Source organism: Tripterygium wilfordii, chromosome 11 (genome assembly GCF_013401445.1).
Source record: "Tripterygium wilfordii isolate XIE 37 chromosome 11, ASM1340144v1, whole genome shotgun sequence".
Classification (NCBI taxonomy): Eukaryota; Viridiplantae; Streptophyta; class Magnoliopsida; order Celastrales; family Celastraceae; genus Tripterygium; species Tripterygium wilfordii.
This window is the reverse complement of record NC_052242.1, coordinates 11,573,913-11,590,364: the sequence shown is the minus strand read 5'-3', so window position 1 is coordinate 11,590,364 and position 16,452 is coordinate 11,573,913. Positions and strand designations below refer to the sequence as shown.

At 37.1% G+C, this 16,452-nt stretch overlaps 2 protein-coding genes and 2 long non-coding RNA genes across 4 annotated transcripts; 1 reads left to right on the top strand and 3 right to left on the bottom strand.

The window, feature by feature from the left end:
• Window positions 1–1,602: 1,602 nt before the first annotated feature.
• On the bottom strand, window positions 1,603–3,037 carry LOC120009752 (E3 ubiquitin-protein ligase ATL6). Its single transcript, XM_038860447.1, has one exon. It carries the CDS (start codon window positions 2,921–2,923, stop codon window positions 1,838–1,840), a length of 1,086 nt encoding a protein of 361 aa, XP_038716375.1. The 5' UTR covers window positions 2,924–3,037; the 3' UTR covers window positions 1,603–1,837.
• A 3,633-nt stretch (window positions 3,038–6,670) lies between these two features.
• On the top strand, window positions 6,671–8,981 carry LOC120008992. Its single transcript, XR_005470583.1, has 2 exons — window positions 6,671–6,863; window positions 8,651–8,981. It is a non-coding gene; the product is annotated as an uncharacterized LOC120008992 (long non-coding RNA).
• A 553-nt stretch (window positions 8,982–9,534) lies between these two features.
• Window positions 9,535–10,068, bottom strand: LOC120008490. The gene is made up of 2 exons (XR_005470519.1): window positions 10,030–10,068; window positions 9,535–9,916 (listed from the first exon to the last, which is right to left on the bottom strand). It is a non-coding gene; the product is annotated as an uncharacterized LOC120008490 (long non-coding RNA).
• A 142-nt stretch (window positions 10,069–10,210) lies between these two features.
• LOC120008541 (putative uncharacterized protein DDB_G0277003) lies at window positions 10,211–16,392 on the bottom strand. Its single transcript, XM_038858905.1, has 11 exons — window positions 16,240–16,392; window positions 16,024–16,093; window positions 15,045–15,173; window positions 14,882–14,945; window positions 14,694–14,781; window positions 13,708–13,792; window positions 12,002–12,058; window positions 11,587–11,703; window positions 11,066–11,136; window positions 10,794–10,924; window positions 10,211–10,706 (listed from the first exon to the last, which is right to left on the bottom strand). The coding sequence occupies exons 1-11, from the start codon at window positions 16,338–16,340 to the stop codon at window positions 10,432–10,434; spliced, it is 1,188 nt and encodes a 395-aa protein (XP_038714833.1). The 5' UTR covers window positions 16,341–16,392; the 3' UTR covers window positions 10,211–10,431.
• Window positions 16,393–16,452: the final 60 nt, after the last annotated feature.

The window sequence follows — 16,452 nt, the reverse complement described above, 5'->3', positions numbered from 1 at the left end:
CCCAGCAACTCTATGGATCAGTTGAGACTTGAGTTAAGACCCAGTGTGAAAAGATAACGTAGGATGACATTTGCATACGTTGGGTTGAGCAATGACTCATCCGCAATTTGCGATAATGAAAATACCTATAGCACTTGAACTCATAAACTTTCGCTTGCACTAAGAATTACCCGGTCAAATTCACTAGAGCCGTTGTTGATAGTGAAATCACCCTTCTACGTGTCCTGTTTTGAACCTATCCAATCTCACAAATGTTAATTCAACAAGGCCAAAAAAAAAGTACATGAAACAGCTGACGATGTCGTTCTACAAATATGAGGCTGCCGGAATAATAATCAAATCAAAATACGAATCCAAACACAAAACGACATGATACAAGTTTGCACTTTGAATATTCGATATAAGTCTAAATTCAGACCATCAAGTCTGACACATACAAATTTTCCACCGGAAAACAAGGTAAGTTGGTTCAAAAATCAGCTCGTGACCACAAAGTTATTATTCCTAATGATAATCGAACTCAAGATGTTTCAAACTCATACAATTTAACCCCATAAAGATTTATCAATTAGGCTATCACTCAAATAATTTACAAGTGTAAAAATGTTTCTCTTGGGAATATAAACAAATGACAGCATAAGAAAACATCATGAAAACCATCCAGTTGCAAATTATATAGTATAAAAGATTGCCAAAACTCGAAAAGTTGGCCAACATAATTAGGTGGTTTGACTAGGTTGGAGAAACTCCAAAATCAATCTATATGAATAAAGCAAGGCATCTTAAACTTGTTGTTTTAATCATTTTGGTAGGTCAGGCAATTTAGTTGCTGATAGTCTTGCCAAACTTGGCCGTTTATCTAGTTCTTTGGTTTGCTTGCATGGGCATGTCCCTTCTCATGTATTGGCCCTTCACAGGGCAGATTTACCTTTGCCTTTGAGCTACTAAAATTGGCCTCCTACTCTCAAAAAAAAAATCCTTTAACATTACACGCACAATAATACAAAATTTTTCATTGCTTTATCAACTTAGAACCGAAATTGGAAACAAATTCTCCTATTGCTTACTTCGAGGGTATGCAAAAACTAATCCTAAGATGTCATCTAAACCCCTAACTTCTGAATTTATTTGATTTCAGTCATCTAATCAACTCTTTATTTTAGTTAAAATATAGTACGTCTAATACAATACTATAATTGTAGCCCAAGATATTAAAAGTAAATTGCATCAAAAACCAATGTACTAAATTATCTTCAAAGAATATGAACACTTCAATCTAACTAGAGTGCATTAATATTTTTCTTTTTTGAAATACCACTAACAAATATGTTTTTCATTGGAATCGAATATTGCACACACCTATGTCTAACCCAGTCAATTATCAACTGAGCTACCTCTCGTTGGTGAATGCATTAGTTTTTTTTTCTTTCTCTTCAATCCAACTACATTTAACATAAATTTGCAAGACATACTTAAAATGCCTTATGCAAGCAATTGACCAATTGGCAAGTGCCTGGAAGTACCGAAACTAGTTAAGACAATGTATTTGGGAACAACCTTGAATAAAAGTGATGAACAAGAATAAGTTTCATGAAGGTCTCATTCTGCCTAATTTCACAAAGTCTTTAATTTTAATCCATGGAATTTAACAGCAATAATGTTGCCATTAGTAGCACATGACCCAAATGGTCAAATCAATATTCAAAAGTCGCAAAATTAAATTAAAAAAAATTATACAGTATACACAGACTTGACCGGAGCATACTGTTATATACTTATATGAAGATATTAAAAAACCGTGTAAAGTTATTTAAAAAAATAAATAAATAAATTGGCCTTAAACCGGAGGCCGGCTCGTTTCAGCAAGTGGCGCTTCTTTTTCCGGCAGCCGCCTCGAAGGTCCCTCCCCGTTAGCGGCCATTGTCTGCGACCTGATCGAAGATGCTCTCGTAAGAAATGGAGGTGCCATGCTAAACACCCACCGGTCCGACTTGGCTCTCGAATCCAGCCGATCGAATCGCGCTAAGTTTTTCCCTTTGCTACTCCCGCTTCGATAGCCTTTCCTCGTACTTCCTTCCCTCGGCAACAGAAGCAGACTCGTAGCCCGGTTTAGCCGGCGATTCATTATCTGCTTCCTTACATCAGCCGGCAGTTTCAGAGTGAACCGGTCCATGTTTTCTCCAGGTTGAACCAATGAATGCCCGGTCGAGTGAGACCTGGGGAATTTAAGCGGTCTACCAGATCTCGATCCACGTGTACGGTTCCTGTTCAAAGTTTGATTCACATTCATCAATTCAGGTTCCGGTGGTCGTTTTTGCACCAACAGTGTCTCGTCTCTGTCCAGCTCCGCTGGAACTGCGTCGTTTTGGGCTTCGATGTCTGACTCCGAATCTGACTCGGGTAAATCAGGCGTTGACTCACTCGGTTCCGGAACCAAATTGGCGCGGCAAACAGGACAAGTGGTGTGAGAGACCAACCAAGCATCTATACAGTCATGGTGGAACACGTGGTCGCACTTGGGGATCAAACGCAGCGTTTCGTCGTCTTCGAACTCCATCAAACACACCGCGCATTCTAGCGCTCCTTTCCCGATCTTGAGCTCCTTCACTTCGGAGTAAGGAAATGTCGGAAGGTTCTCGATCACCGCCGGATCCAGCCCACGCGCCGCCCTACGCGACCTTCCAGTGACAGGCCGCACAATTCCGGTACCGTTGCGCGTGTCCGAGCACTGTCGGATGTAAATAGAGAAGAATCCCATGAAAAACAGAGCTGCAATGAGAACGACGATGATTATCGCCATCGAGGGCGAGAACTTGACGTACGGATACGGATCCGGGCTCGGCGGGCTCTGGCCCATCGCGTACGGGAGCAGCAAAAGCAAAATAAGAGAAATAATTCCGTGCATAGCTGCACACGATTTCATGATGACGCCGCACAATTAAGCTTGAGCTGAGCTGCGACTGGTTACTGATCGCTGATCACCGATGATTGTCGGCCATGGTTGTGTGAGATAGAAAATAAATGAGCGAGAACAGAGAGATAAGAGATGTTTATAAAATGGCGGAAGAAGCCGTGAGCATCAAGAGAGATGGGGGGACCCAGTGAAGGGAGTTTCGCTCGTATTTCACGAGTGACTGAGGGAGACGTCAGGGATTAGTCATAGAAGGTGTGCCACGTGGACTTTATGGTAGATAGGGGGTAGGAAGGTTCTGATAATCGTACAAGAAACTAATTAGCAACAATAATTAATTATTTATTGATTAGGGTCCAAAATTTCTCCATGGATCGGCTGCTATATATTCTATCTCGGTTTCGTAATCAGAAGTGAAAATGACATGTAGCCCAATAGTTTGATAGCTCAAGAGAGCTGAACAGATTTATTTCATTGATTTAATTAATATAATAGTTTTATTTCACTCTTTTATCCTATAATTTATTGTCTAAAATTTATCGTTTTAACATAAATTCCATTATTTTTTAAAGCATAATCTAGAATTCATTATTTTAGTTCTGAATCCATTGTTTTTTAAATTTCATTGAAAAAAACAATGGAATTAAGATCCACTCAATAAAACTTATTGACAATGGATCTTATTAAAAAAGAGCTTCATACACTGATTCCAAATATGTAATTTTTTTTAAATCTAACATGTATTTTGAGAGTTAAAACTTTTTAAAATTTCATTTAAAAGGTTTCGACTTCCATGAGTACCTAACACTATTGAATAAGAAGTGATAAGGATCTCAGTCATTTCAGTGACTGACATGTCACTTTTTGATTCAATCATCAGGTTTTTAGGTCTCTACATTTATATCAATCGATGAACAAAATGATTTACTGGGATAACTGAGATCCCATTTATTGGAATCCCTAACAATTTTGATAAATTGCCGTTTTTATAAAAAAAAATTAATTACTAATTATTTCACATAATCGAAGGTACAGACATTTTTGACCGAAAGCATGAAGATACCATATATTGATGGTCAAAGAGTTGAAGTTTATTGTTGGTGTTTATTAACCAACCATTAATTGAAGTGTGGACTGACTTTGTCAACCCTAAATGCATTGGCCGTCAAAGTCATCTAGAAGGGTGGCAGGGGTCTGCTGTAGTAAAAACTACAGCAGATCCCGCTGTAGGTAATTTGGGTTCCAAAAATTTTTTATTTTATTTTGAAAAAATTATAAATGTGTAGTTTATGATCTAACGAATCCAACGATATATTTTTTGTTCGAAACAAAAATCAAATTCATCTTGATCCAGACACCGAATGTTTTGAGTTTATATCCGACGGTCTAAAATTGTTAAGCATTTTTCATATAGCATATGATTTTTGTTTTGAACAAAAAATATATCGTTGGATTCGTTAGATCATAAACTACACATCTATAATTTTTTCAAAATAAAATAAAAAAAAATTTCGTCTCAAATTGTTATTACAGCGGGGCCTGCTGTAATTTTTTTACAGCAGAGCCCCGGCACCCCATCTAGAAGAATCAGATTCGGCTATGAAGGAGAAGGACCGCTGCTAAAGCTGGGGCCCATATAAAATTGGACCATTCAATTATATATGGTTATTTTTCACTTTATAGATTCCATCTTATCACCAAGTGACGGATGGCTTCTCTAAATTTACTAACCTACCTTATAATTTAATGGTGAATGTAGGGTGCCCGGGGTCTGCTGTAAAATTTTTACAGCAGCCCACACTTTAGTTTCAACCAACGGCCAGATGTAAACTAATTCAATCTGATGGCTGACATTTTAAAACCCAAAACTATCTTATTTTATTTTCTCTCACTAAACCCACACAGAGAGAGACGCTTTTCTTTCACAGATGAAGCTCTCATTGCAAAACCTCTCAAACCCAGAAGAAATATATCAAGTTAATTGAAGACATGATGTATAGGGAGACAAAGAGATCTCCTTCTATTGGTGCACAACCTTAGATTGCAAATCTCCATTTTTGAGCACTCGAAAAACATAATTCTCAAACCAAAAACCAGAGATGATTTCCCAAATCGTTTAGGAAGTTCCAACAAATTATTGTTGAAGAAAATAAAAGAGAGAAGGAGAGGTCTGGTTTAGTTTCCTTATCGATTTCTTGTCTCCACTCACTTGCAGATCTTCGTTTTTTGAGTGCCCAAAGAATATGATTTTGAGACCAAAAAGAGTTTGATTTCGCGATTACCTTGGATTACATGTCTCTCGTCTTCCCTTCATTTCTCTGTTAGTATCTCTGAGTTGCAATTCAATTTGATGAATGAAAGAAAGAATTTAAGAGAGAGAAAAAAAAATCAGAGAGTCAAACAGGAGAGAGATGGTTCATTTAATATTTCTAGGCTCTTGAAATCCTAGCCATTTGATTTAATCAGATCAAATCCGTCCGTCCAATACAATTACAGTGTGGTCTGCTGTAAAAATTTTACAGCAGACCCCGGGCACCCGTGAATGTAGCTTCATTAATAAAATATTTCTCTCTGGAGTATGGCGTCATTCCGCAGTCGTCTGACGATTGTCCGGTGTCATCCAATAGTGTCCGGTGATAGTCTTCTTTGTATTTGTGTTTTTCAATTTATTTATTATTTTTTTTTAGTCCTATTGGTTGTACTTAATTTTTATAGAGGCTCAAGTGCCTATAATACTCAATTATCTAATTTATAGGGTAATTTAATACAATTATATTTATGAATTTTTTCAAAAAAAAAAATTTATCTCAATAAACTAAACGTTATATTAGGGGTGTTAAAATAAACCGGAAAAATCAAACTGGCCAATTGGGCAATTCTAAGAATTTCTTTGATGCAAAACCAATTGACCAGCTCTCAAGCTTTACAAAAACGGAAATGTTGATCGGCCACACTATTGAGTAACATAACCGAACCGGCCGAACTAATTAAATATATATATAATTATATATTATAAGTATTATTCTGTTATTCCCCTAAAAAAACTATTATTCTGTTATTATATTCTATAACATGCTAATAATTGTTACTTAATAGTTAATACTTAAGGGTTTAAGATTCTACAATCCGCCATTACTTAAGGTTGAATTTATGAACAATTTATAGAGGCCCGACCCAAATCGAAAACCGATCAAACCGATCAAAACCGATTGGTTGGTTATGACCGAAATAATTACAAGACCGTTGACAGAATGGTTTTCAGATGTGTTAAAAATCGAAATGTTGGGCTCTTTGAAAATATGGTAAAAAACCGACCAAACCGACCGTTGACACCCCTACTTTCTATGGTTTACCGCTAAAAGATGAAATAATAGTAAATATTTCTTAAAACTAAATCCTTTTTTTTCCAATTTTGGTTTAATTTTACAAATTAAAAAAAAACATAAAATTGTCTTCTTCGGTTGGGCCAAAATTGTATGCATACGCAAAAAAGGCATAAATTTCATGATATAATAAAAGGAAATAATAGATCAACCCAAAACTTGAAAATGATAAAAAAAAAAAAATTATAGAAAAAGGTTACCAAAGGAGACTTGAAAATTGGCCGAAGTGCGCGCCAGGCCTGTTCTGATTCGTCCAGCCCTCTTTCTTTTAGGGCTTTGACAAGGCCCCTTAAATGTGTGCATGAGTTGGGCACCGGGCTTCACGTCGGCCCAATTGTAGAATGGGCTTCCTGGCCCATATAAAGTTGGATCCCTTTTGGCATCAGATTTCCAAGGAATCGTGAAGACGAAAAACAAGTAATGGCTTTTCTGATGAGGGGAGAACCATTGGTGACGAAGCTTGCAGTGCTGGCTAAGCACGTTGTTCTTCCAGGTTCCATGGTGGCTGCTTTGTTCTACTCACCTCCCGACTATTATTACTCTTACAAGCCAGATAAAGCTTCCAAATAGTTCGTATCTTCCTTCCCCTTGATCGTTTCAATTTTTTTTTTCCTTCTGTTATTTCTCTTGATCGTATTTTTGTTTGTCATCGTTTGCGGTTAACTGTTCGAAGAAGTTACTGACGCCGAAATGATATCTATCTTGATCTGAATCAGAATCGATTTGACTGTTTTTCGCTTCAATACGATTTTCTGTAAAGTTTTGGATTCCCAGCTGTGGAAAAAATTGTACTAGGGATTAGCATGTTAGCGTAGTTGGGCTCAATCTATTGTGATTTGCTTGTTTTCTATTGGATAGGTTTTATGTTGAGTTCGTAGTTACCCAACTCGTAGTTACCCAACTGGATCCGTATTTGAGTGAATACAACCATCTTTAAGGAATAGAAATCATTTTGAGATTTTATTCATATATGTGCTCTATATGCGATGACTCTGTTCGTGATTGTTTTTAATGGATGTCAATCTTGGTGGAAAGAACCAAAATCAACAACATACTGTAGCATTTTTTAAAGTAACAAGACACAATAGCTTGGACGCTTGAGCCTGTAAAATGCCAATCAGCAATTGCTTTGAAGCAGATGTATTGAGAAAACTTTATTGAAACAACATAAGTTTGAAGCAGAAGGAAAAAATGCGAATGAAGGTAAATTCAAAGCTTATTCCTTTGGCAGAGGCGAGACATCATTCTGCAGGGACTTTTAACCCCGCACCTCAGCTTAAAACATAACTTCAAATCCCCTAAATAAGTGAAGAGTCCTTGGTGATCTAGCCCTCATAATTCATGCTAAAGTGAACACATTGCATCCATGATCAAAGTATCAGGAAAGAAATCTCTCTGAGCATGGAGATTCAAAGTCCAGTTACTGTTACTGAGTCTTATTGGGCTGATGCGGCTCGGATGCTGCATAATCATAGTGGTAGGCATCCTCCTTCCTCCATGATTTGATCATATTGATTATGATCCTGGTTACTGCAATAGTCACCATCGCGTTTAATTGTACCTTAACCGATGATGGCTTTGAGGTTCAATTTCTGGGAAATTTGATTTATGTAGCGGTGTTGTGATGCAAGAACTGTTGGATATCTTTCATTACTGTTGGGCTCATGGAATCAGACTTGTGCATATCTGTTCCATGAAAAAGTTGGTTTTCATTTGATAAAAGATGTAACTTTACCACTAGAACGAGTGTTTGTCCTTTTTTCTTTAGAGAAAGAAAATGAAATTGATACATAAGTTATTCTATTTGGAATCTGATGAATATTTTCTTCTCTGTGCCTGGTTTTTTGGGTGCATATATCAACTTGTAACTTTGAATGTGAGGTTGTAGAATAGCCCCCACTCTTTATGCTCCTCTCCTGCTCTCCATGCTTGGGCTACATTGAACCCACCCTGCAGAATAACACAGATACTAGCTATTAGTTGCCCAACACCCTTTTCAGCTAATTGATTCTTCATATCTACGGATCCCATGTTATCTGCAGCTGTGGTAATCAATGTTGTTTTCCTTGTACTTTTTAGTATTAGAATTCTGGGCATTTTCTGGCAATGTCTAGTATTAGAATTATGGGTAATTGCTTATGTTTAGTTTTTGTGGTGGTTGCAAATAGTTTCTAGTTTGATGCATGACAATCTATCTCATAAAAGATGTTGCTGCCTGGTTCTTTCTATGATCTCTATGATTCCCCACTTCTCCTGTATCCACACGATGGCACAAATTACTCAAGTCACTCACTCAAATTGTTAGCAATGTAATTATTGAGGTTGTTTCTAACTATTTATTGTTCTATTGGCACAGGGGAATGACTCGGCGTGTAATTGAACATGGACTCTTTACAGTGTGGTCAGGCATTAATTAAACCCAGGACCTGAGTCTTTGGATTTGTGGGTTCTTGTGAATCAAAACTCCTGTACTCGTTTTGCAGATTTCTTTTGTGACAGTTTGCTTAGTTCCAAAAATTATAGGATCTTTCCCTTTTGATCAAATGTGAAATTAGTAGATTTGTGGAATGAATAGGCGTTGCAATAGAGCTTCAAGGCAAATATATTTATAATTTGCGGTTTTGTACTCCAATGTGGAGAGATCAATTTGCTACTCGTGGACTCTTAAACTAATTTACTTCATAGTGCGCAACTTCCTGCACCTTTATTTACAAAATGTTTCCTGAAACTGGAACTCTTTGTCAACAAAACCTGAGGATTGTCATAGGCAAAATGTGACTCAATGATAGAGTTGTAAGAGTATAACTTAAAGGTCATAAGTTAAATTCTTTGAAACAATCACTCCGCATGATTTGGTACATTTCGACTCTGATAAATTGCGGATGACTCTGGTAATTGTGGAAGTTTTGTACACGAGAGTTGTTTATTTTTTTTTGAAGAGTGTTGATTTGAATTATTTTCTAGGTTTGGAGCATTGTTATTTCTTGTTACAAAGAGACTAAAGGGAGCTGCTGCTGCTGCTCTGTTTTATGAAGATACATATTACAGAGACCTCCACTTTTTGCATATTTTAAGCACTAGATCCACAAAAAGGGACTAGGTTATCGATGAACCACCACCACCTGCCTGGTAGTGAATAAGAAGAATTTCTAAAAAGATCATCTTAGTGAGGAAAAACATCTTGCCTGTTTGTAAAAGGTCTTCTCACAAAACGCACTATAGAACCCCAGCAACGATTGAAAAGAAGTGCATTTCGACTTTTTCTTATTTCTATTCTGGTCTTTTATCAGAATAGGTTCATCAAGACCTCATTATTTGCAAGCACAATTTCACCATTAAGTTTATTGTTTAGGAAGTTGGAGAGTAACAATAACAGCACTGATAACAATCCACACATGGGCGATTTCCCCCCAGTTTTATTTTTCTGTGCCCTTTCTTTACAACAGCTGTTAAGGGGGAGAAGCAATCTACACCTTTTTGGAAGTATAATACCTCATGTCTGACTGTAGGAAGGTATTTGAACACCCGACTCTTCCGTCAGCATTTTATAAGCATTTTGCAACCTTCGAGTGACAGCCCCAACTTGCCCATCGCCAATAGATCTTCCGTCTATCTTCACAACCTGTTGAAGGACATTCATTTAAAAGGTATGTATTAACTATCATGATTCATGAATCATGATGAAGTAAAGCATTGTTTCTTGGCAAATTCAATATGCCAAGAAAGGAAACTCACCGGACTCAGTTCACCCATTGTTCCTGTTGTCCAAACCTGCAGCAGATCCAACTTTGATATAATTTAAAAGCTATATGAATATTCATATGAACAAATTAGAGCAACATCAAAGTTGACCTTATATTTCTCTGAGAATGGTAGGCAGATGTTAAAATCTATTGAAGGAATCAAACACTTAACGAAACAAATAGATACAGTACTGCTACTGCATACATTCGATGATTTTTCCCACATACAGATTGCAATTTTGTGTTCAATTAATACAAAAGCCCAGTTTAAGAATACCCATCTCATATTTGATGGTAACATAACAATTAACAAAGTTACACAACAATAAAGGACAACACCTTTATCAAACAAGTAGCCGTAAAATAATGGTTCTCATGGGGCAAAAAGGATAACTCAAGTTGTTACTTTACAAGAGACAGAAAATAATTGTATACTTGATCGATCGTAGGATTGCATGTACGGAAGCAAATTGAACGGTCTTCGTTCATCAGTTACGTCTACGATGGTAAGATTAGCCTGGTTTGCCAATGCCAGAAAACAATTGAAGGTGTCGATATTCCGAATGACTGAAGCAATATAAGCCACTGGACCTTCCCTTGATCTTGCGTTTGAAGTGTCCATATCAGTTGCTTCAACTTGACGAGCATTGATACCGTGGGGATTATAATCTGCATCATCAACAAATACATCTAAATCGTCTGTATGGACAATTTTTCCTTCATTGGAATTACTGCCTGTCACAACAGGAAATTTACCATCACATAAAGTGCCCTGACAACTGTCTTTCTGCTTCTGGCAACGTGACTTCCTAGGATTCAAGAGAATAGCAAGTACTTGAACAAGATGAGGGAGGCATAGTGGATCATAAATCACGTCTGCACCCAAACTGATAAAAAAGACATAAGCGGCGTGTAATAATAATTACAGGGGAAAAATAATGGTCCCATATAGCCATACTTCCATAATTCCATTTACATTGTAGTTGAATGTATTAAAGCAAAGAGTAGGTGAGTTGAGCAATACTGACACAATATCTGGCATGAATTCCTGGAGCTCACTCTCCGTTGCAGATTCCCAGGCCATAGAAATGCATTTTACCTGAAATTCATCAATCGGTTGAGTACAAAAGCTGCACAATCATTTCTTTTATCCACTGCATGCTTTCAAGTCTTCTTACACTTTCAAAAGATTCCAAAAATAATTTATGCTGCCCCGTAAGCAAAGTTTGCCACACACATTTATATCTGAGGTGTTTTCGGCTTAAATAAAAACAAAATGAAAATGGTTGATAATAATGCCATCCCAACACCTCAAATTGAAGAGTAAATAAAAGATTGCTCTCTCAACAACTGATACAATTAGCAGTATATCAAGACACAGGGTAGAAATATTGAAGAGCCAATACTAGCAGCTTGTGGCCTAGTGGTGGCCAACTCCTTACACTTTCACAAAGTGCAAGGTTCGATTTCCCTCTTCCTTGAAAAAAAATAAATTAACCCCATGAATTATCAAATACAAACATATAAGAGCCTTGCGATTTCAACTGACCATTTTTGAATCTTCAGCAGTTCTATTTGGCACATGAATATCAGTGCTCAACTTGTTCAGCTCCAAATTTTGCTTCATGTTAGATAGAGTTGTAAGATCACCATCACTTAATACAATCTGCATCAAGAATTCAAGAGCATAGGTTATCCACTAACCAAGAAATGTGGTCTACCTGATCTATGATAAAACAAGGAGGCAGACACGACACATCTACATGGGGAAAGAACAATAAAATAAAAAGCCATCCTATTAAACATCTGTATAATATAAAAAATTCAAAGTTTATGCTTGGAAAAAAGATAATTGACCAAAAAGATTTCATTACTTAAAACTAGCAGAACAACAAATATAAACAACCCATGAGATAATATGACAACGAGCCAGAACCTATATGCATAAAGTTTGAGTGATATACCTTGGAGGCTCTTACATTGGCCAGACAAATACCAACCAAGCCAACACCAGAACCAACCTGTTTTTTGTGTTTCGGTTGCCCGACATATAAAAGAAAAAGGTCAATATTCAAAACTTACGATGATAAGCAGCCAATTGACATATGCAGCACAATCACCATGCACTCAAGAAATAAAAAAAGAAGAAAAAAGGTTAAGACTAGAGCAGTGATACGACAAAAATATGAACAAAGAAAAGGGGGAAACCCCAGACAAAGTCAGAAAATGTAATATACAGGAACATTGTCTAAAGGATAAGAATGCTAAATAGGAACTTATTAAGATTATGTGTGAATCTATTAACTTGTGTCGTCAGAAACAAAGGCTGCAACGTGTGGAAAAGCTAAGGTGAAGGTCCAATCATTGATTAAAAATTTAGATGGAACTGAAATGGGGGTTTCAGCAACGAGTTTTGAGATGATTTTTAATTGTGTATGCATTTAAAGTACTTCAAATTCCTTTTTCCTTTCCCTCTCAAATATAGGAACCAAAAGTACAACCAAAACTTCCATTTCCATATCTACTGTCGCTACCCCTATCATCAGTGTAATAGCCTTTATATCTTGTTTTAATTTTATGCTTTACTTTATTCTATCATGAAGCATTTCTTATTTGTTTAAAATTTTCCTTCAGCAAGTTAGTAGTTGGTGAGAGTTTCCACCTTGAAGAGATTCCCATATCAGACCTTGAGAAATAAGCATCTCGCAACTTTCTGCTTTGTACTTGATAGTTTTCAAGAGGAAGACAATAACTAATAAATACAGCCTTAGTGCTTGTCTAAGGATGTCGCCTTCTCTGTCTAACTGAGTAGAAACCATTGTAAGTCATCTTTATCCTTCATGCATACTCCTTCACCGATGATAAAATTCCCTTCTAGGAATTCCCTCTCACCTAGGAAGCACCGACTCGGATGCGGAGACACGGGATGCGGGAGCAGGGACTCGGGGATTCGCAAATTCTCAAAGAATTCAGGATGCAAGTGCGGGGGACTTGGAAAATTAAAAATATTTATATATATTTTATATAGAATAAATATTGAGATATAGAATAAAATAAAGCAACAGATGAGTTTAAATAAAGTAAATTGAGCCATTTTGACTTTTGAGTGACTTGAGATATTCATATGACCAAGAATTGAGAGGCCCACAACCAGACTTTAACAAACCAAAGCCCATATGAGAAGACCCAAACACAGATCTGGTCCCACGTGAGAAATAGCACAGCTGTGGGCAAATGAGGCCCTAAGTCCACTGAAAGAATAGAAGGTCCTAGAGGAATCGCGATGGAAGCCATGCGAAGAAACAATGAACTGATTTGCACTGCTCACCTCTCTATTCTATTCTTTGATTTTTGCAGTCGTGATTCATAATTGCCATCGACGGAAACGAAAGACATGGTTGACGGAGGTGAGTCTTGGCTGGGTTGACTGATCCGACACGGTCAACGCGCGTCAGGGCCGTATTTTTGCTAATCAATCACGCATGTGAACTGAGTTTGAAGTTTGAACTCGATGCGGACTCAGCACCCATTTTGCCGAGTCTGTGCTTCCTAGCCTCTCACAAACCAGAGCTCTAAATGCAAGTACTAATATAGTTCTCAAATTGATAGTAATCATGCATCAGTAATATATATCAGTGTGTGAAGTGTGAAAAGCAAACATATGGCATACCTCAAAACAAGACTTATTAGAGAATATTTCAGGAAAGGAGAGTATGAATTCTGACAGAAAAAGGCTTGAGGGCCAAATTGAACACCTGTGAAAGCATCAAAGCAACACTAAGAAGAACTAGTTTATATTACTCTACATGCTTACTTCAAACCATGTCAATAATAAGAAAAATTGTTCCAGAAACTCACAAAAAAGACTTTTTATTTCCACGAAAATTTTCTATCAGCAAGTAGAAGAAACCCTATAGACTGCATGGATGCAGGACTAAAACACCCCCTCCCAAGTCCCAACACACACACAGAAGCCAATCTGCAAAAAGAAGAAAAAAAAGAAGGTATAGAAACAAGAAAAAAAAAAGAGGCCCAGTAGAGAGGAACCATTTAAGCGATAAGAAAGTCAAATCACAACAGATTTTTGAACAATAGCATTAAAATGCAGTGAATGAAAGGGTAGAGACAAAAAAAATGTTGGCTTAGCTAGGGTAGCCACTGGGCCATCTTGGCCTGAGAAGCACCGCCCTGTTACCAGCCGAGAGCAGGGAGTTTTCATTCTCTGTGAGAACAACCTCATAGAATTGCCTCCACGGCTCCATGCTGGGCACAAGGGGCCCAACCCTTCACTAGAACCACATGGTTCAACTCCTGGCTTGGAATGTGAAAGCTTGTTAGAACCCCACTTGAACCAGACTCGACAAACAAATCCACTATCCTAACATCCTAAAGCTCTAGAGTTTACAACCCCTTGTCACTAGGCTTGGTCTTATGGTTCAGTAAATCTCAGTTCATAATTACAAGACAACATACAAATATCATTCTATGCGGAAGAAATGTACCACAATAGCACAAGAACTGCTCTCATGGAATGACTCAACAAAAGTAATTTCATGAAGAATTTGATAAACTTGCAGTCATGGTCAAAGAAACATTTAAAAATTATGTGTTCCAGATATGCAAAGCAAGAGAAGAGTCAGTAACAATAAAGCATACCCGGTATCTCCTTCAAGCATGTTAAGTGAACATTGCAATGGAATGATCAACTTCCTTGACGTTGGGCAGCTTGGGAGATCTAAACAACCTAAAAATACAATAAAATCTACCTATTGTTAATCAACATAGGTAGGTGGGACATTTTCCATATGAAAAAGAAAAACCCCTAGACTAGATTTATTTGTTACCATCTTGGAATAGGAATGAAATGTATTTGTAGACTTTAGCATTTCCATTGGCCAGATCATATTCCTAAGAAACAGATAATTTACTTGAATCATAATTAGATCATGAGAATCAATCAACACATAAGAAAAAGTTTATTAGCAACCCATTCACCAGAAATTTTACCTTCAATGACGTCATGTATTCAGCATATTGTTCATATAATTCATCCATTAAAACACCATTATTTGATTCAATTTCAATTATAAGCTTCTTGAGAAAATTCTTCAAGTAACGTGCACAACTCTGTCCATCCTGTATATATCACAACAACTGAAGCAAGCTTTGTATTTAAGAAAGAATCAACTGTAAACGAAGATTAGATTGTTGCAATGATGTATGGAGGAGATGTGTCATATAGTTTTCCTACCTTTCATCTTATCTGTACAATATCAGGAGTTTAGTTTTTTGTACTTATTCAAGTTCTTTTAGTGAAGATGTAGTTAATAGGATAAAAAACGGGTGTATGAAGTGGAAAAAAGCATTGAGGATTTTATACGACTGAAGGATTCCTTTTAAGTTTGAAGGAAAAATTCTATAGGTTAGCGGTTTTGAGTGTTGAACTATTAAGAGACAACATATCCAAAAAAACACATGTAGCAAAAATGCGAATGTTTAGCTAGATGTGTCGCCACACGAGGGAAGATAGGATAAGAAATGAGACTATTAGATATAAGGTAGAAGTAGTGCCAATTGAAGATAAGTTGCAAGAAAACCGTTTAAGATGGTATGTGCATATAAAACGTAGAGATAGCAGTGCGGCGGTGAGGAGAATCGAAAGAATTTGTATGGGAGATAGTAGAAGACAAAGAGAAAGACCTAAAAAGTCATGACTTGAAGTAGGAAGAAAGAATATGGATTCAATAGGAATTGAAGAAATTATGTTTTTACACATAAATGAATGGCGGAAACGTATACACCTAGTTGATTCCCGTTGATTTTCTCATAGAATAATGTAGCCGACCCAAAACTTTTGGGATAGATAATGGGATGATGATGATGATTCAAGTGCTTTTAGTGTTTAGATTTCACCAGGGAAGCTTTAAAAGTGCAAATACTTCGAATAAATGTGTCAAGCATAGGATATTGGATGTACATTACTTACAGCTTTGTTTACACAATGATCCCATATAAGCTTCTGTACTCTCTCTGTAACCAACCCTCCACCACATACTCTACATTTCAAAGAAAACACCTCAAAATACAATTCCCAAATGACTATCAGCCACATAATATCAAACACATGGTATCGTGTAATAATTTGGCACATATATGATATAACTATAGCGCCCCTAGTTCTCATAAAATGCGCAGGAAATACCTTGCTAAGGAGATCAAATGATGAGACGGCTCCATTGCGAGGAAGGCGCAGACTAGGTGGAGGTACGGAGGGAAGCTGGGATTAAGCTCTGCGTTCGCCATAGCCAAAGTAGATCTCTCGCAGGGTTTTACGGGGTTGGGGCTTTGTAATTGAGTTTTGAATATGGGCTGGGCCATATAGGGAACGGCCCATAGACGTTTGGTTTAAATAATT

What these genes read in the sequence shown, in the direction of transcription:
- LOC120009752 (XM_038860447.1), bottom strand. Translation starts at nt 2,923, where the DNA reads ATGAAATCGTGTGCAGCTATGCACGGAATTATTTCTCTTATTTTGCTT.
- LOC120008541 (XM_038858905.1), bottom strand. Translation starts at nt 16,340, where the DNA reads ATGGCGAACGCAGAGCTTAATCCCAGCTTCCCTCCGTACCTCCACCTA. An exon ending in AATACATGACGTCATTGAAG is followed by an intron (nt 14,946 to 15,044) that starts GTAAAATTTCTG and finishes TCTGTTTCTTAG; the next exon opens with GAATATGATCTGGCCAATGG. An exon ending in TCAGGGCACTTTATGTGATG is followed by an intron (nt 10,707 to 10,793) that starts GTAAATTTCCTG and finishes TTGATGATGCAG; the next exon opens with ATTATAATCCCCACGGTATC.